Raw genomic sequence first — 18,656 nt, 5'->3', positions numbered from 1 at the left:
AAAAAAAAAAGATCACCATATGCTGATGACATAGTTATATTGTCCTAAAAGGACACTTGATTCTGAAAGATAAAATTCTGCTTTAGTTACAAGACTACCAAGTGCCTTAATTAATAAAACGCAAAAGTTGAGATTATTCCAAAACCAAAACTATTGTTTTTAATAAGTGTTCTCCAAAATTTAATTGGGTTAAACTCTAACAACCCCTATAGCAAATCAACTAGTTTAATTACCTACAGAACATTTGGTAACCAACTTGCCTTTCAGGATGCCCTGTGGAATTACATTGCTAAAAATTAGATATTTATTGTAGTTTTATTGAGAAATGTTATGGTCATGGCACGTTTTAATAACATTTGCATTAAATGTTTAAAGCAGAAACTAACTAAGCCATCCTCTGTGCAGAGCTGGCCATAGACACCCATTTGAGTATCAGCACAAACTTAGAATTGTTTTCTGAGAAAAAAAGAAGTGGTCCAGCTTGTAGGTACTTTCTAATCCTACAACCACAATGAGGAAGGCAGAAACCTTCTATTAGGTCATGTGAGTCTGTTTGACCACTCTATTTTCTTAAGTGGATACAACCTTAGGCCATCTTGGCTGACCACTAAAGCATACAAGTCTGCAATTAATTTACGACAGTGAGGAGGAGGTGGAGGAAGATGACTGGTTAATACCACACCATGAGCAAAGTTCTAAGTGCTTTCCATATTCTACCTCATTTCATCTTTACCATACCTCTATACAGTAGGAAACATTTCTATACCCGTTTCACAGATGAGGAAACTGAGTTACAGATAAGCTAATTAATTGCCCACTGCATGTGTGAAGATAACCTGCCCAGTGGGTCTGCTGTGCTCCTGGGACTTGTTACTGTGGAACTTGTAGAATTTATTTATGACCATATTTTGCAATAAGCAGTTGTCCTTATAAGAAACAGCCTTACTGGCTCATTGTCAGGACATATTTTATTCATTACAGCATCTAAAAAATCCTATACAAGAAACCACAGGAAAAAATATTCTACTAAAGGAGGAATTGATGTGCTTCTTCAGAGAAATTATTTTTTTATATGGACACCAAATTATGATGGTGTTTCTCTCTTTCTATGTTTAGAAAATTGAAACCCCAATTTGAGTTTCACTCCTGGTCATAGGACTGTAGATCACATCTTTATCCTGCCCTTGTTTTCTCTTTGTCTTGTTTCTTCACCTGACTAGTTTTACTCCATGTAGCTGAAAGCCACCTAAAATCCTCATTGGGTTGAGGTCAAGGGTGACCAGGAGTTAGACAGCCCCTCTTTTGCCAATCATTTTATCCAGAGCGATTTAATATGTCAAGGCCCAGCTAGCTTTCTTTTCTAGAAAGTAGGAAGAATGTAACTCTTACCTTATAGGAAGGAGAAGTAAATAAGAAAAATGTACAGAAACTGCTGAACACAGCCCCCAGGACACTGCCGTGTTCGGAAAGTATTGGTGATGATGAGGAGGGTGATGATATCGATGACAATGAAGATGATGAAGATGATGATGATGGTGGAAAATAGAAATGAATACCACAGATCACCAGTAAGGAATGAAACCCTTTAACTGCCCCTCTACCGCTCCCACCCATACATAGATCTGTGAACATGCAGTCCCACATCCCAGTGGCCCGCACACATTGACTGCAAAGGATGCTGGGGTATGAGGAGCATTTCTATTGTGTTGCCCAGGGACATGGACTGCTGCTGGACTTCAGAGCCCAATGAACATTCAGTTCAAGGATCCAACTCCCCCAAACTCCCTTCACTTCATTTGTTAGTGCAGATATATCTGCATTTTCCTCCTAATAGGAAGTGTGTATGGCCTTGTACAAAAGTGTTTATACTGGTTTCAAAATCTGCTGACCCTTAGGATTCCAAACAGCAAGCTCCTACTTGGCACTCACTGGAGGTTATTCAAAGGGAAGCTTCAAACTGAAGCTGCTTATAAACAAGTCAGAGGGACACTTCAATTAGCCCTCTGCCTGCAGAGGTTCTCCGATGGAAACAACTCTGTCCTAAACCAATCAGTCCAGTCCACATCTTTAGCTGAATTCCACTGCAATGCAGATCGAAGCAGATGCGGGGATAAGTGGTTTCTGTCATGACATGAAGGTATATTGGGTTGATAAAAGCAAAAGAGCACAGGTTTCAGATCACAAGTCCCCTTGCTGCTTTGAACCCTCTGCTTCTCAGCAGGTCCAAGTGTTCTCCCTTTCAGCTCCCCAGGACTTTTCTTGCTCCCTCAGCTGGGACATTCAGAGGGCGCCTGTGTGAAAGAGGGGGCATGATCATTAAGACAAAGTTCCAAAGAGAACAGAGTCGTGTTTGTACAACGCTGCACATGCTAATGCGGGAAGGCAAGCAGCAATTTCCTCTGAAAGCAGCCACGGGGCTCTTCATGGTCTCTATGGTTACCGGCAGGTTCCACCACCTCCCCGCCCCCGCCCCACCCCCCAGCTCCAGCAGCTCTGCCTCTTTTCAAGGCTCTTGACTACAGCCAGAGGGAGGAAGGAAATCGTTTCCTTGGGGTCCTATTCTCTAGTTACCAAGCGATGTGCTCTAACCTGTGGATCAGACGTTTCACTGCAGCATACTGTCACATGCTGGCTGCTTCAGGGCAGAAGGGAAGACCATTGGTATGAAAACCATTTCCCCCGTTCATAACTGGGCTAGCCAGCACCAGGGCTGGGAGCTCGAGGGGCTAGCAAAACAAAAATATTACAGAAATAATTGCCCATAGGACGCTTCTAGCTGATACGCTTCCCCCCATGAATCACCTCATGGTGATCAGAGAAGACCCAGAAAAGACAGCGTAGGGGCCTTTAAAAATAGCAATCATTATGTAGAACCTACTGTAGCTCGTAAAAGCTATTATTCTAAGTGCTTTTCGTACATTGACTCACTTAAGTCATAGCCAATCTTAAGGAATTGATACTGTTTTTACAGATAAGAAAATGTAGTTTCTTTCCACTTTTACAGATAAGAAAATGTAGGCCTTAAGAGTTTGCCCAAGGTCCCTACTTGGCAGGGAACAAAGATTCTAACAGGCAGGTTGAGCTGGCCCTACCTCTGTGCTCTTGTCACTCACACACCAAAGATCAAACCTGCTGTCCTGGGACTTAAGATGAGGTGGACCTTAAGCTGCTGCCTCGGAGATCAAGAGCAGCTGGGAGTTTGAAGTGGTGTTAACAGGACTTACAGGCAAAAATACTCCTGGTCACCATAGCACAAAATGGGAGCTCTGGGAAGACAAGACGAAGAGGTCTGCAAAGCGTCTGGTAATTGCAACCCATGTGAACAAGTTCTTGCAGATTACTTTCATTCCACAGAATAGCAAGGAGGCACCAGGCTGGAAAACAAACCTAGCTTCTGTTCAGGCTGGATTGCCAAGGCATCCTGTGGTAGCCTTAACTAGCTACGTGGGCCTCCGTTTCTTTGCTCTCTTAACATAAGAAAGAGAGAGAGAGTCTTTATCTGTAAATTTGTGTCAAATCTCAAAGATCAATGAGTCTTAAAGACTTGGCATCAGATGGGCCAGGCAACACAGATTGGCATACATCATTTAGGGTCATAACAGAGAAGATGGGATGTCGAAAGGAGGCAACTGAGGAATGTCTAACAAAAGACTATTTAATAATAACCACAAAAGATGATAATGTAACTCCTCACTCACCCCACCTCCCCGCAAAGAGCAGGAAAATGTCTCCATCACAATGGCCCAAAGGGGCAAGGTAAGGGGCTCTTATTGGACCCTCTTAGAGCTGTGGTCATAGTTGTGACTGTGGAAGAGGCTGTTGCTAGTGGAAAGCAATCACGGCCAGTAGGGGAGCTGGCTTTCTCCCTCCTGCTCGTGCTTCCACTGTGGAACCCAATGGGAAGTCAGAGGCGAGAGGACCTGGTTGATGCCGTCCTTCAAGGTCAGCCTCAGAACGGGTCACTGCAGAGCGGAGAATGATTTGAGAGGCAAAGAAAAGAAACATCCAGGTACAGGGTTCATCCCACAACCTTTGGAGGCCCACCGAAAAGTGACAAGAGGTCTTGCTCTGCCCACCCTCACTCTAATCTAGTCAGAGCTTCTCCCCTCGCTAAGACCACTCTGTGCTGGAGCAGCCAGGAAGAGCCTGTATGGCTACGGACAAGATCAGTGCGCTCAGGATTAGTGGAGGGTGTCCACCCTGGACCACAACTCATCTCCTACCTTCCCCTCCCACCACCCCCAGCACTTCAGACCAAGAAGGCCCTGAGATTAAATAAGGGCCCGAGAGAGAGGGAGGAGAGAGTTGCTAGTGAAGCCCTGGCCCCCCATCCATAAGCCGCCATATGGGATCTTTCCACCTGTGTGTGGCTCTATCCTCCACACTCCTGATGTTATGACCTCTGTTGTACATGTGAGGATACAGAAGCTCAAATTCAGCAAGGCCAGAATTAAACCTCAGCAGCCTCCTGGCTCCCAAAAAGACCAGGATTAGACTAGGTTCCAACTATAGGCTTCCTGGCTATTTCACCCCCACAGCAAAAAACGAGAATTCCATCCCTGTTGAAGCTGTCCTTGTTTTACATTTACTATGAAAGCAACATGATTAGTCCATCTTTTCTCTATTGTGAGTGGTAATTTAATAGGTAGGGCTTTAGATGTCATCTAAACTGAGAGACAATGAAAATTGGATTGAGGAAGAGACTAAACAATTTTACCTTTCAAATAATTTTTCCAAAATAACTTTGAATTTCCTTCATAGCCTACCCATACACTATTCTTCATCCTCTTGATGTTGTCCATTGATTAACTCATTTAGCGTCTTTCTCAATGGTTTCCAAACCTGGATGTTTTCCAGAATATTCCAAACCACTTCTTTTTAAACTGTAAAAGTTGGGCTTCTCCCAGATCAATGGAGTTAGAAACCCTGAGTACAGAGTCCAGGCATTTGAGGTTTTAAAAATTTCCCCTGGTTATTCTGAAACAGGACAAAGTTCAAACTTCTAGGGTTAAGAGTTCCAGAAATAACACTTTCTGCTTTCCAGGCATTCTCTAGATGCTTTATGCATATTAACTCATTTAATCCTCACACTGAGCTGTTAAATGGGTATGTATTACTCCCTTGTCATGGATGAGGAAGATTATGTAAAGAGATTAATAACTTGCCTGGGGTCACTGAACTAATTAGTGACAGTTGGGGTATGAACCCAGGCAGTCTGGCTCCAGAGCCAGGGGCCCACTTGCCTCTCTTTCTCAAGAGGGAGTGTTGACCACAGTCAACGTAGTATGGGACTCAAATGGGGCAACAGCTTGAAATTCAGAATCATGGATCATTGTTTCACACTGATTATTGTCACCTCAGGCTCAGACACTTGCATATTTTACAAAGAAGCAGCAAACTAAATGCTGACTCCCTGCCAGTATAATCTATGCATCTAAAAAGCATGACATAAATATAGCCAGGAGTGAAGCAGTTTTGAAAGTCCTGTGTAAATATATACGAAGTTAATAGAGTATGCACTGGATGATTTGGGTTCTTGGAGTGCATGTCTAGGTGACATAAAGTGGGCCTGGGGAATAAGTTGAGCCTGAAGACTCATCTTCTCCATCCCCTTCCAGGAATACCATAAGGGGAGAAGGTGGGAGAAGAAGTGGGATTCTTTCCAGGTGCCTTCTTACTACTCTGCTTTCTCTTCTCAGATAAATGGAAAGACCCTCATCTACATTTGGAGACCTTCAACTGATTATATTTCTAAAGTGTTTTTATTCCAATTCTAAGAGCCCTGTGACTGTTCTCTTGATCCCCTTCTGTTTTTCCTTCCAGACTCTTGACAGTCCTTCTGCAGCAGTCCAACCCCAGTGAGATCAATCACCAGGACAATGAGGTGAGTCACCCTCAGGCCACAGGTGGCCTGTTTGCCAGTCTGCCAGGGTGGAGGGAAGGGCTTTTTTGAACCTTTGGTGCTTCCTCTTATAAAGGAGGAAATGGAGCACATTTTTGTGTTCCTACCCTGAAAGAGTAGGTGTCTCCATTGTTAATCCTCAGGAGGAAATGTGGGTGTGAGTAGTTCTAATAAGGAAGGGCTTTATTGCATTAAGTACATAAGCATTAATCATAAGACTGAAATTTTGTAATTTCCCTCTGGACATTGAGAAATAAATACTGCCCTCTCTCCTGTCTTCTCGAGTCCCCGAAACTTAGATGACAAATGATGGCTCCAGATGTGTTCTCTCTGAGTGAAAGAGGACAGAGAGTGAGTCATTCCAGGCTATCTACTCCAGAGACCGCGTAATTAATCTCAGTGATCACAATCGCTATTTTCTTCATGTTGCAAAGGCGATATCATGGAAGGCTTCCCAAAAGTGGGACGCCCCCACCCCTCTGCTCTTCAGTCAAGTTCTTAAGAGAGGGTGGGTGGGTCCCTACAGAGCTGCCCTGGAGTAGCTTAAGTCTTGTTATATCTCCATAACACTTTTAAAAAGCAGCATCGATTTTCATTAGTCAACCCAATTTAACAAGCTTCTTAAAACCAACTTAAATACCTGGTGTTTGGTGGAATTTCTTCATAAATTTATGCTTGGTTTGGCTGCACTTCACCAAGAAGATCTGGTAATACTATGAAGGCTTAAAAACACTAAAAATAAATTTACTCAAGATGCCATACTACACTGTTTTTCAAGGAAGCCTGCTGGTCAGACAATAGTGTAGGGGTGGAGCCCCCTCAGAGTTTCCTCCTGGACTGGACCCCCATCTGTCTTGAGCCTTTTGGTGACAGGCCTCCTCCTGACCAGCATTAATGACCACAGCAAAAAGCCCCTGTGGCAGCCTGGGTCTGAGGTTGGATGCCTCCCTGTCTTAGGATCACACGCTGCTTCACTCCCCAAATGTTCAGTGGTTTGAAGCCAAACCCCAGAGGACAGAAGATTGCACTGTTTTAAACTTCTGCTTTAAAAATGAGAAGCAGAGATGAGACAGGCCCCCTGATCACTCTCTGCCCATGATGTGAAAGCAGGACACTTGAGTGGTCAGCAGATTGGGAACTTCTAGATCCAAGGTCATTTACCAACCACTTCCTCTACCTCCAGTCCCTGCTGTCACCCATCTACTGTGGTTCTTACTTAGGAAGGTGATCAATCATTCATACCCTAAAGCTGAAGTCCACTTACAGACCTCCAACACTGTCCACTCCTCAGTTGAACTAAAGTCCCTCAGTAAGGCATAATTCTTTCTCCCCGCTACCCTGGGAGGCCCTAGGTTGGTGGAACAATGCAGGTGATGCAGATCTTTCGAAGAATAGCCATTGTAGATTTACCTTGCAGATAAAATGTGGTAGAAGTCCTTGATTTTTCCTCATGCAAAGTGGCCTCTATGAAGAAGATTGTTCCTGCTATTACAGGACCCATTGGACTTTAAGCTCAGAAAGCAGCAGCCTCAATACTTTCTTCTCAGTGTCACAGCTTCCTCTTCAGACTTTGTCACAGCAGGTCTGAAACCCATCTGAAACCAAGTGCTAATGCTTGCCTGTGTTTTTCATACTATGTATATATTTAATATACAGTTATCCCTCTGTATCCATGGGGGATTTGTTCCTGGACCCCCTTATGATTCCAAAATCTAAAGAGGCTCAAGTCCCTTATATAAAATGGTATAGGCAAGTACAGTGGCACATGGCCATAGTCCCAGCAACTCTGGAAGTTGAGGCAGGAGGATTGCAAGTTGGAGGCTACATCACAACTTAGCAAGACCCCATCCTGAAATAAAAAATAAAAAGGGGCTAGGGACTTAGCTCAACAGTAAAGTGCTCCTGAATTCAATCCCAGTACTGCAAAGTAAATAAATAAATTCTTTCATTTGTTCATTAAACAAAATAAATAAAATGATGTAGTACTTGCAAATAACCTATGCAATCCCTCTATACATTTAAATCATATAAGATGACTTATAATACCTCAAACAATGTAAGTGGTATGTAAATAGTTATAATATTATATGTTTAAGGAATAATGATAAGAGGTCTGTAAATGTTTAGTATTGACAAAATTTTGTTTCCCAAATATTTTCTAACACCAGTTGATTGAACCCATGGATATAAAGCCCACAGATATGGAGAAAAGGATATACACACACACACACATACACACACATATACTTACATGTGTGTATATTTTGTATATATGTTTATGTATATTACATATATACATATGTATATATATGTAATTACTGATATGAGCCAATTAGTATATATTTGCAAAGGTGGAAGGGCCAGATGATTAAGAAATGGAAAGAACACAACTCAGGCTTTTCATTACTTTCATTACATATTTCTCTTCTCAATATTTTGAACAAACACTCTCCTTTTCTTCCAATTTTTCAATGAGCTCCAAGTATGAGGTAACTTACAAATTGCATATGGGGGATGGGAATAACAGTTAAAACAGATGGACCCACCCTACATTTGCTAAACACCTAGAAGCAAAAGCAGCGAAGCCAAAAGCAATGAGGAAAAGGGTAAATTAGTGCTGATGAAGTATTCTAGTTTCCTGACAGCAAGAACACAGAGCAAGGCAGGCCTGGCACCTTCCAAGTTTAAAGTAGTTATTTTCCAGAAACAACTAAAGGAATCCCAAGCTTATCACAATAAGAGTGAAGGGTTAAAGAATCAATTAGTAGAAATCTGACATCATTAACAAAAATATCAGATTAAAAACTGAAATTAAAGAATGGAGAGATAGAGGAAGAAAAAGACTAATTTCTGAAAGCATTCTATAACTGCTCACATAAAACGAAACGATACCATTTTATTTCAGCGAAGTGAATGTTGCTTTAGAGGCCATCCTGATCTGAACTCAATGACTTTTGTATTGCTATTTTTTCCTTACCCACACTTGCTTTTAAAAAATTTAAATATTACCAGTAATACTAGAAAGTCCTGATTACTTTACCTGCTCCCTTTGCCCTCTAGAAGTCACTGTCTGATAGGTCTCTTTCACAACCTTTTATGATACATAAGAGGTATCCCCTTCTCTGTGGTTCTACAACCTTGATTTTTTTAACTAAAGAATATGCCTTAGAACTATATCCACATTGATAGAGTCTTTTAATGGTTTTGTGGTGGTTCATACTACGAAAATCCTCTGTCTATTGTGTGGTTCCCTGTGAATGAATATTGAGGTAGTCTCCAGTTTTTCGCCATCATAAACAGTATAGAGTTGTCTTTTAGGACTCTTCTTGAGTAACTTATGCAAGCATTTCTCCAGAATTGTCAGGTAGCAGAGAATGTAGGTTTTTATTTTAATACACACTGCCTAGTTATTCCCCAAAATAACTGCATCTGTTAATAGTTCCACAAGTAGTCTAAATGATACCCTTTTCCAATCATCACTGGATTTTTCTTGTTCATTTGGACCATCTTGGTTAATGAGATTGTACTTCATTTCATTGGTATAATTGTCTGTTTTAAATTTTCTTTTCAGACTTGCCCATTTACATCCTTTGTCCATTGACCTATTGCATTACTCGTCATTTTCTTATAGATTCACAGGAGTTTATTTTTTAATCAAAACATTATTCCTTTGCCTGCTCTTGAGTTTAAAATACTTTTTCACAGTCTGTTACTTACTTTGGAACTGTTCGTAGTCTCTTTTCTTGCAGAGAAATTTTAAAATATGATGTAATCAAAATAATCATTCTTTTCTGTTACTGCTTTTGCTCTTAGTGTCTTTTTAAAAATGTCTTCCCTACCCCAAAAAACTCAATTACCGTATGCTAAATTTTCTCTTTTTTTATTTGTGGTTTCATTTCTGAACTCTTTGTTCTGTTCCAACGATCTGTTTGCTTTTCTTGTTTCATTAACCACACTGCTTACTTGTAAAGTGATTTCTTTAGACGCTACCCATCCACACTGCAGAGTTTAACGCTGTGGGAAAGGCAGGATGGGTCGGATTGCCCTTTGCACTTTTGTTCTTCTAATCAGGACCTCCAGGGAATCATTGACACAGAAGCTTGCCTGTTGCAGCTGCGGAGAGTTTGCAAGTCGCTAAACAGCGGAAGTCTAACCTCCTCTGCTCTCATTGTAGCTTTGATAGGAAGAGCACCCCATCAGCAGTGGTTCTAAGGGTTGGGCATGTAGCTCAGCAATAGAGCACTTGCCTAGTGTGTGTGAGGCCCTGGGTTCAATCCCTCGTACTGGGTGGTGGGGGAAAAAAATAAAAAACTAAGAGTTTCTCTGAGCTGTTGGCATCTAAGTTAGAACTTTGAATTCATTGATCCAGAGAAGTGCCATTAGGCATAGTATTTAGGACATATTCTTGATCCCATGTGCATTCTTCTGTTAGTAAACTTTTATGAGCAGCCTGACCATCCAAACTTCAATTATAATAGCACTCTGAGAAAATAATTCCAAGTTGCAAAAACAGATGTGAACTTTTGGACAGGATTCTCAGTACCAGTTCCACTTACCACATTCCTAAGATACAACCACCAGCAGACATTGTGCACTCTGAAGGCAAAATCAAGAGAAAGAGACCCTGACTCTAAAATTCTTCTCACTTTACAGTTAGCAAAAGGTAAATGCACCCAAATTTTTATACCAAAACTGTCTATTTTAAAATGTGGAGTAAGGTCAGCATGACTTAGGAGCCCTCACTTCCCTCTCCCCTACCCTAGTCCATAAATGTCAGAGGCAGACCATGGATTTCCCATCTTTGTATCCCTAGAATCTAGCATGGTACTTGCACATAATGAAAAAAAATCATACTTTTATATATATGAGGATGAATGGATAGATAAATAGATAGGAATTCAATTCAAGAAAAATCCATGTTATTTTATTTTATGGCCCTTTCTCCCTTTGTTTTATTGATCCAACTTAATTACCCACTTTATTTACCAGACCTGACTCCAGATGATGTTAGCTATTTCCAAAATCTACTCCCCCAAAATAAGATTTTATATCATTTACAGTCTTAAAAAAAAAAAAATGTCCTGCAAACTTTCATGTGTTGGTGAAGCCTAGGGATCCATTCTCTAAAAAATACTGAAATTCTCTAAAAATAATAAAAGAAAATAATATAGGATCACAAAAATCACTTATACTCAAATAGACTCATTAAAATATTTTAAAGCACAGTCTGGTATGGTGGCACACACCTGTGATCCCAGCAGCTCCAGAGGCTGAGGCAGGAGGGTTGCAAGTTCAAAACCAGCTACAGCAACTTATCAAGGCCATAAGTAATTCAGTGAGACTCTGTCTCTAAATAAAATACAAAAAAATAAAGGGCTGGTGATGTATCTCAGTGGTCAAGTGCCTCTGGGTTCAATCCCAGTACCAAATAAAGAAATAAATATATTTTAAATTACAAATATAAATATAATATAATTTATAAACTTTTTAATTAATGCATTAAGAAGATTTGATAGTGCAACCAAAAACTCCTGCAGTTTTGAAGTGGTGATGCATGTGTAATATTTTGAGATAATCTACAATAGCTAATTGATATAAAAGTAAGTTATATTGGTGGAAAAGTCACAGGTGCTGTTACAATATCGTGGTTTCTTGCCTGTATTTATATTTAAAGAAGATAATAAAGTTCAACCAGAAGTTAGTGAAAATAACTTTAAGACATAACTTAGTTTTCTGATGTAAGTACACATAAATTCTGATTTCTATCCATGAATAGAACCTTTGCTCTCGCAGTAATTTTAAAAAAATCTTTCAAAAACATTTCGAAGATCTTTCAAAAACACTTTGAGCAGTTAACGTAATAGTTGCAATAGTTGCCTCTCAAAGTGATCTTCCTCAAATAAGAAGATAGTTATTTTATTCATTCAATAAATATTTAAGTGTCAGTCATGTCATATGTAGGCTTCATCTCTGTTCTAAGAGTGCATTCACTAGAGCAGAAAAATCTGTTTTCTACTTTGTTGAAAAATAAATACAACAACTTAGGTCTCTGTTCTAAAGGCTTTGTTTTATATTTATTCTTGTCAAAATTTGTTACTATACATCCATGATTTAATTCATTAGTGTCTCTTTTAAATTACAAAAATCTCCATTCTAAAGACATTTTTAATGTCAGGGACATTATTTTTGCAAATATTGTATGAAGAGAGTGGCAGTTTTAAAAAATAGCATTATTAGTGTCAATTACTAGTGTCCTAAAGTCCAACCTCAGTTTATTTTTGATCTTCAGTTATAATCTTTGGTTATTATGATGTTGACTGTTTACCTGTCTAGATTAGAAAACTCCCAAACAATGATGAGTACTAATCTTTATGATCTATAGACTTTTTCCAAATAAAATTGAATTAAAATGATTTTCATTAGTGCATTTGTAACACTATCTAGTTTTTTTAGAAATCATTCATTCTACTTCTCTGAAGAAGATCTTCTATAACTTTTGTGGGGAACAATCATAGGTTGCTAGGGATTGTTAGTAAGTGAATTTTTAATGTCAGCCAGAGCCAACATAGTTATGAAATTCTAGATCCTTCAGAGGATATAGAATTTTTTTTGCTGACCCCTTAACCATGCTATAATTCTGTCTCCCAGTGCACCAAGATAAGTGGGTACCAAACACCCAACCCTAGCAAAGTTTCTCTGTGCCTTTCAAGACTGGTTGAAGCTGGCGTTAAAGCGCAGTTCTGAAACATGAAACCTGCTAAACACTAAATCAGATTTCTGACTCAGAAAATAGAAAAGTTATGGTGGTTGTTAGTGGTGGGGGGGGAATATTCTGAGAAGCTGCTAGAACTTGTAAGTTCATAACTGAAATTGTAGTGGCTCAGCCTCAGAGCACGGAATCACTTATCTGAGCAAGAACACTGTTCCAAAGCAACCCTACTATGCACCCAGCAGTTTCACTGTGCATTTAGTCTTGGCAATCTAAAAACAGACCCTAAGTCAACTGAAGTTAGCACTTCCCTTCAAAACATTCTGGAGAGTTTATATTCATAACCAAATGTGAATTGCGCTTCAATCTGAACCAATGCTTTTTACTTTTTAAAGGAAATGGGACTTTGCTGTCAAAGTCCCAAGGCCATCTTGGTGTTGTTGCAGTACTTCTGCAAGTGATTCCTAGATTTTCAGCTCCTAGTTGCTTTCAAGGTCCAACTGAGCTCCAGAGAACTGGTAGGAAAGGTCTCCACAGTTTGGACACAAGCAGCTGTCTCTTTCACATCCAACAGACTCTAATTTTGTCTCCCGCGTGTCCAAGAAACCTTGATAAACTGCATTTCACTAGTTATCTCTAATGCACATTTCTTGAACACCTACTGTGTACTTAGTTGCTTAGTATGGGGGCATTCCACGGTGAATACAACACAGCGTCTGCTTTACCTGTGTCACAGCTTCATTGTGATTTCTCTCACTGCTCAGTGAGGACACCAGTCACCAAGCCTGAAGTCCACCCTGTAAATGTTCAACCACTGCAATGCCTGCAGGGTCGGCAGAAGCTGAAGAAAGGAAAAGGAGGCAGTTGTAGGAAACTGTTCCTAAAGAAAGAGTGTTGTGCAATACCAACTGCTGCTCATGAGCTGATTTTGAAAGTTTTGGTTTTCATATTATTAACTTTAAGAGGATTTATTTTTATTTCTCATTACTCAACTGAAAAAAAAAAGGCAACAGCAGGAAATTTCTCTTAACTTGAGTGAATGTTCACAAGTTGTTTATATTGTGATAGTAATTTAGAGAAGTAGTAAATTCTAGTCTTGATTTGGGGCCATTTCAGAGGACTGCCATTCATTTCTAAAGGGGCTCCCAAGTTTCAGAGTGGGGGAGAATAAATATTATATAATATGATAGTATATATTTTACAAAAATAAATGTTGCCAGCTGCATTTTTAGGAGGAACCTAGAGACATTGCCAAATGAGACAAATAATAATAAAGGGTAGCAACCCCTGACACTACTGAAAAACACCATCTACAAAGTGAGACCTTGAATTCAGCTAAGATCACAAAGAAAAGAATTTTCCAGCACCAGAGCTCATTTCCAAATATCAGGGTGATATATAGAAAGAACATTTTCCTCCAGAGCCAGAGAACCCTGAATTTGAATCTCAGACCTACTGTGTACTTGATCAGGGCCTTAAGCAAGTTAGTTACTCTGTTTCAATTTCCTTATGTGTGAAGTGGGTCTAAAAATACCCACCCTTAGACAGGATCATTGGAAAGATTCAATGAGTTAAGGTGTATAAAATTCTTGGCACCAAGTGGCTGTATCAAAAATAGTAGTAGTTTTCTCATCCCTTCCCTTTACCAAAACATGCAAGAATTGGTATTTGAAGGAGTTTTGTTGTTTCTTTAAGATAATAACTCTGAAAAGTCTGGCAATTTTGTTTAGGTGACTGCACAATCACAATTTAATTCACAACTACATTTTCATACTGAATTCCCACATCCCTGAGTTGTATCTCTGAATATAGTCATTGCTATCTACCTCACCTTTGACAGTAGGACAAAGGACAAGATTACTTGTCCAAAAAAATTCTAAGTGTTAAATAATAAGTTGAGACCACAGAAGACCAATTCATTCACTATAAAGGTAATGTTTTGTCTTTTCTTCAGAGTGTATGATTACAAAAAAGCAAAGCCACATTTTACAAAAGCAAGTAATCCAATCACAAACAGTGAGAAGTCATTTATCCACTTATTAAGTAGTATTTACAGTTTTTACAATGTGCCTGGCACTGTCCTAGACTCTAGGGATTTAGACAGGCAGACAAGGACCCAGATCTCATGACTTGAAAATTGACTCAATGTCTTTAATCTTGAATATTGTTGGCACTAAATGATGAATCCAATGACTCTGAAACAAATGGGACTCAGAACTGAGAAAGGAGGGAACCATGCAAAATAAAAAAGAATCTGATTCTCTCAAGTTCAAATTCCAGTGAGTTCAGTTGAAAATGAAGAGGACCCATTAAAATGCACTGAGTTACTCAGCATTCCCCAAGTAAAATTTCAACTGTTGGAATAAGAGCAAGACATTCCACAGCATTCTTTTCCATATGGAACCAATTTTTTTAAATAGCCTCAAGAATATCTCTGGAGGCTCAGTATTATATGACATTTGAAACTTGAAACCTGAAAGTGCACCATAATTTAAGGATTTAAAATATGGAACTGGTTGAGGGGATTTAGCATTCTAATCCCAGCGCCCCACAAACCTCAAACCCTACATTCAGTTCCGTGCTTACTCACAGACTTGGGAACTTCTCTAGAGTTCAGTTTCCTCTTCTATAAAATGAGGACAATTGCACCTGTCAGACTTGACTATCTGCAGTGGCAACTCAAAATCTCAGTGGTCTGACACAAGGAAAACTTATTTCTTGCTTGCATTATAGTCCAAAACTAGTCGACAGGATGGACCTGTTTGCCCTTATCAGTCAGGGACTCTGGCTTTTCAGTTACATGGTTCCATCATCTTCTAGAGCCTTGTCTTTCTCTGCATTCAGTTGTTGGATGAATAAAGAGAGGAGGTGGGGAGGAATACCTGATCTCTTTTCTGGACCAAGCTGTTTTTCTCCCTTCTGTCTCTATTTCAATGATCAGTACACAGTCACATGTCTGTAGAAACCTTGCAATGTAGTCTGACTATGTGCCTTGGAAGAAGAAGAAATAGAATTTGGTGAACATGGAGTAGACTTCACCACAACACAGAGGTGGTTTGGAGGGTTAAGTGAGATAATACATATATAAGAACTCGGAAAGGTCCCTGGGTAAATAAATACTAGCTCCCGCCTATTATTACTACATTCCTAAGTAGGCAAGGTCTGTCTTTTCCACTCAGCTTATGCTGGATGGAGCAAAGAAGACCAAGGTAATGTCTCCTATCTGCCAGGGTGACTATAAAAAGAGAAGCTTCAAAAGTGTCTATGCCCTTGGGCTGGGGTTGTGGCTCAGTGGCACAGCGCTTGCCTAGCATGTGGGAGGCACTGATTTCAATTCTTAGCACTGCATATAAATAAATAAAATATAAGTCCATTACCAACTAAAAATATATTTAAAAAAAGAAAAAAATGTGTCTATGCCGTTTGCTTCCTTTAAGGGCATCTTGATTTCAATTCATTTTGGATACATTTTATATAATTGAGAAGAGTGGGCAAGGAGACGAGTCTATCTTTCAGAGTACATTTCCAAATCATACCAGTTCTTTTGGACCACAATTTTCCAGAATAAACTCATTACTATTAAGTTATACCTTAACTATATGAAATTGTGAAAGAAGCTGAGGTTCACCAGATTGCCTCTCCCAGCTGTTCTCCTAGCTTCCAAAGAGTGATTCCTTTGCAACAGTATAAATAGGATCATACCAACATCTGCTTTTAATCCTCACTGTCTTTCCATTGAATTTAGAATTAAATCCAAATGATTTATATGGCATCAGTATCTACCCTCCAAACTTCCCAGGATCGGTCCCTGCCTCCCTCTCCAACTTCATCCCGGGTCATTCTCCTGTCTTCTACTCCATTAATTAATTAATTCATTCATTCATTATTCATTCATTCAACAGCTGTGCATAGTCTCTATTCTAGGCTCTGCAAACACAGCAGTCAGACATCCTGCCCTTGCAGTGGGAGTTAGCGTTGACTCAGTCTCAGGGGTCTTCCTTGAACATACTCTCTGCCTCTGTGGCTTGGTGCTGGCTGTCTTCTCCCTCCAATTCTTTTCACAGACGTCTGTTTAGAACTTGACTCCTTTGCTTACTCTCTAACAAAGCACCTTGGGTACACATATCATCATTTACCATTCTAGAAAATCCTCTGGCTTATTTGTATGCCTTTATTTCTTTCTTTACCACCACATGATTCCCCTGAGGGCAAAGTCTGTTATCTTACTCACTTCTGTGTCCTCTATACCTATTTGCCTGGCAAAAAGCAGAAGCTCAACAAATATCTGTTAAGTGAATTATTTAACAAATAATTCAACAAATAACAAATGAATGAACAAGCAGTAACCAGCCGTGTGCTCAGCCCTGGGGAGAAAGCATGAGCCCTGGTTTCCTTCCTGGGAGCCCGCACTCATCTCTGCCCGCCTCTGATTGTTGTTTTGTAGGGTATGACACCACTCCACTGGGCTGCTTTCCACAACCGACCTCAGCACACCCAAATGCTGTTGAAGAAGGGGGCAGACCCCACCCTCGTGGATAAGGACTTCAAAACAGCTCTCCACTGGGCAGTTCAGGTGAGAGACTGACCAGTGGGCCCATCTCTAGTTTATGTGGTATAAAAAAAAACAATGCTAAAGATTTTCTGAGCAGGTTGAACGTGAAGGATGGAATTCTCACAGGTACAAGGCCTGGTGTGAATATGAGCGAGTGAGGTATGACAGAGCAAGTAGGATATACTCTGCCCTCCTATGCGTATAGAGAGGGGCAACAGCAAAGCCGTCACTTTGGAGCCTCTGCCATGCTGTATGTCTCTCTCTCTCTCTCTCTCTCTTTCACACACACACACACACACACACACACACACACACACACACCACCCTCTCTTTCTTCATCTCAGTGCTTGCTACTAGCTTAACAGTAAGCTCCAAAGGATTACTGGGGAAAATCCCTTCAATGTCTTTGAATTATGACTCTTTCTTCTATCCAAGTCCTGCACAGAGGTCTCCTTGCAGGTGATCCTAAATTCTATGCTGAACAGTGAAAATAGTGACCCATGATCACAGGCGGGGGTCAATGCCAAAACACAAACCAAATGTAAAATGACAGAAATCAGAGTAGACCTGCAAAGTCTAGAGTCCAAAGAGGGTAAAACAGAATGAGGCGAAAGAATGGCAGCTAACCTATACAGAAGCGCCTTCCATTTCCAAGGGGAATGATTAACTGGTGTAATAAATTAACCAAGGAGTTATCTAGTCCTCCTTCAAGGAGTGCAGTCCTATGCTCCCTTCGACAGACTGTGAGACCATTCTTTTGATGCCTAAACACAGGCAACACTGCTGATTATTTCCATTGGCCCAGTAAGACCACCCTTTCAAAACTGCTGCCAGCATCTTTGTGAGAGTCATTTCTGCTGTGGTTTCACTCATTGTTTTCATATGCCAAGCATAGCAGAGGTGGGCACCTGGGACTTTCAGGATTGACATATGTGCCTGGTAAGGGGAAACAGAAGTGATTTGGAAACTGTTGTTTTTGTCCCTCTGAACTTGTCTTCAGTTACTGTGCATCAGAGTCAACCCTGGGTCAAACTGCAAAGTGAGCAAAACTTGTTTTTGTCATTTCCACCTGCCCTTAACACCCTCCCACATACTTTCAGTATCTAATCACCCCCCATGCCTGTCCTCCCTGCCAGTCTGTGCCCAGAGCCCCCAGAGCTGGTATCTAACTAATCACAGATAACCACTGTAACAGAGGCCCTAGAAGAACATGGCTGACTCCCAAAAAGTGCCCCATGATGTTGGTTCTCAGCTAAGGTGAAAGTGGCATCAGGATCAAGCATTTTCTTTAACTTCGCCCTCAACACCCCTGCCTTCTGATTCCCTAGTTCTGGGATGTATGTGCATTTTGGAGAATTTCCCCCAGCTAATTCTGACTGACATACCTCTCCCTACCTCCACTCCAGCCCCAATTTACAGCTACTGCCCTAGACCTGGCCTTGCAAGGAAATTACTAATAGTATTTGTGAAATCACAGATTCCCAGACCCCACT

The 18,656-nt window shown here is 40.4% G+C and overlaps 1 protein-coding gene across 3 annotated transcripts in view; it reads left to right on the top strand.

Annotated features, from left to right (window-relative positions):
• Positions 1 to 18,656, top strand: part of Ankrd55 (ankyrin repeat domain 55) — a 99,712-nt gene that overhangs the window by 37,683 nt on the left and 43,373 nt on the right. For all 3 annotated transcript variants that reach the window (XM_047556414.1, XM_047556412.1, XM_047556415.1), the window contains exons 6-7: positions 5,824 to 5,884; positions 17,056 to 17,184. In XM_047556414.1, coding sequence (XP_047412370.1) covers positions 5,824 to 5,884; positions 17,056 to 17,184 — 190 coding nt within the window. The remainder of the gene's footprint in view (positions 1 to 5,823; positions 5,885 to 17,055; positions 17,185 to 18,656) is intronic.

The sequence above is a fragment of the Sciurus carolinensis genome, chromosome 6 (genome assembly GCF_902686445.1).
Source record: "Sciurus carolinensis chromosome 6, mSciCar1.2, whole genome shotgun sequence".
Lineage (NCBI taxonomy): Eukaryota > Metazoa > Chordata > Mammalia > Rodentia > Sciuridae > Sciurus > Sciurus carolinensis.
Note: the sequence above shows the minus strand (reverse complement) of the source record. Positions and strands in the feature narration are given on the sequence as shown.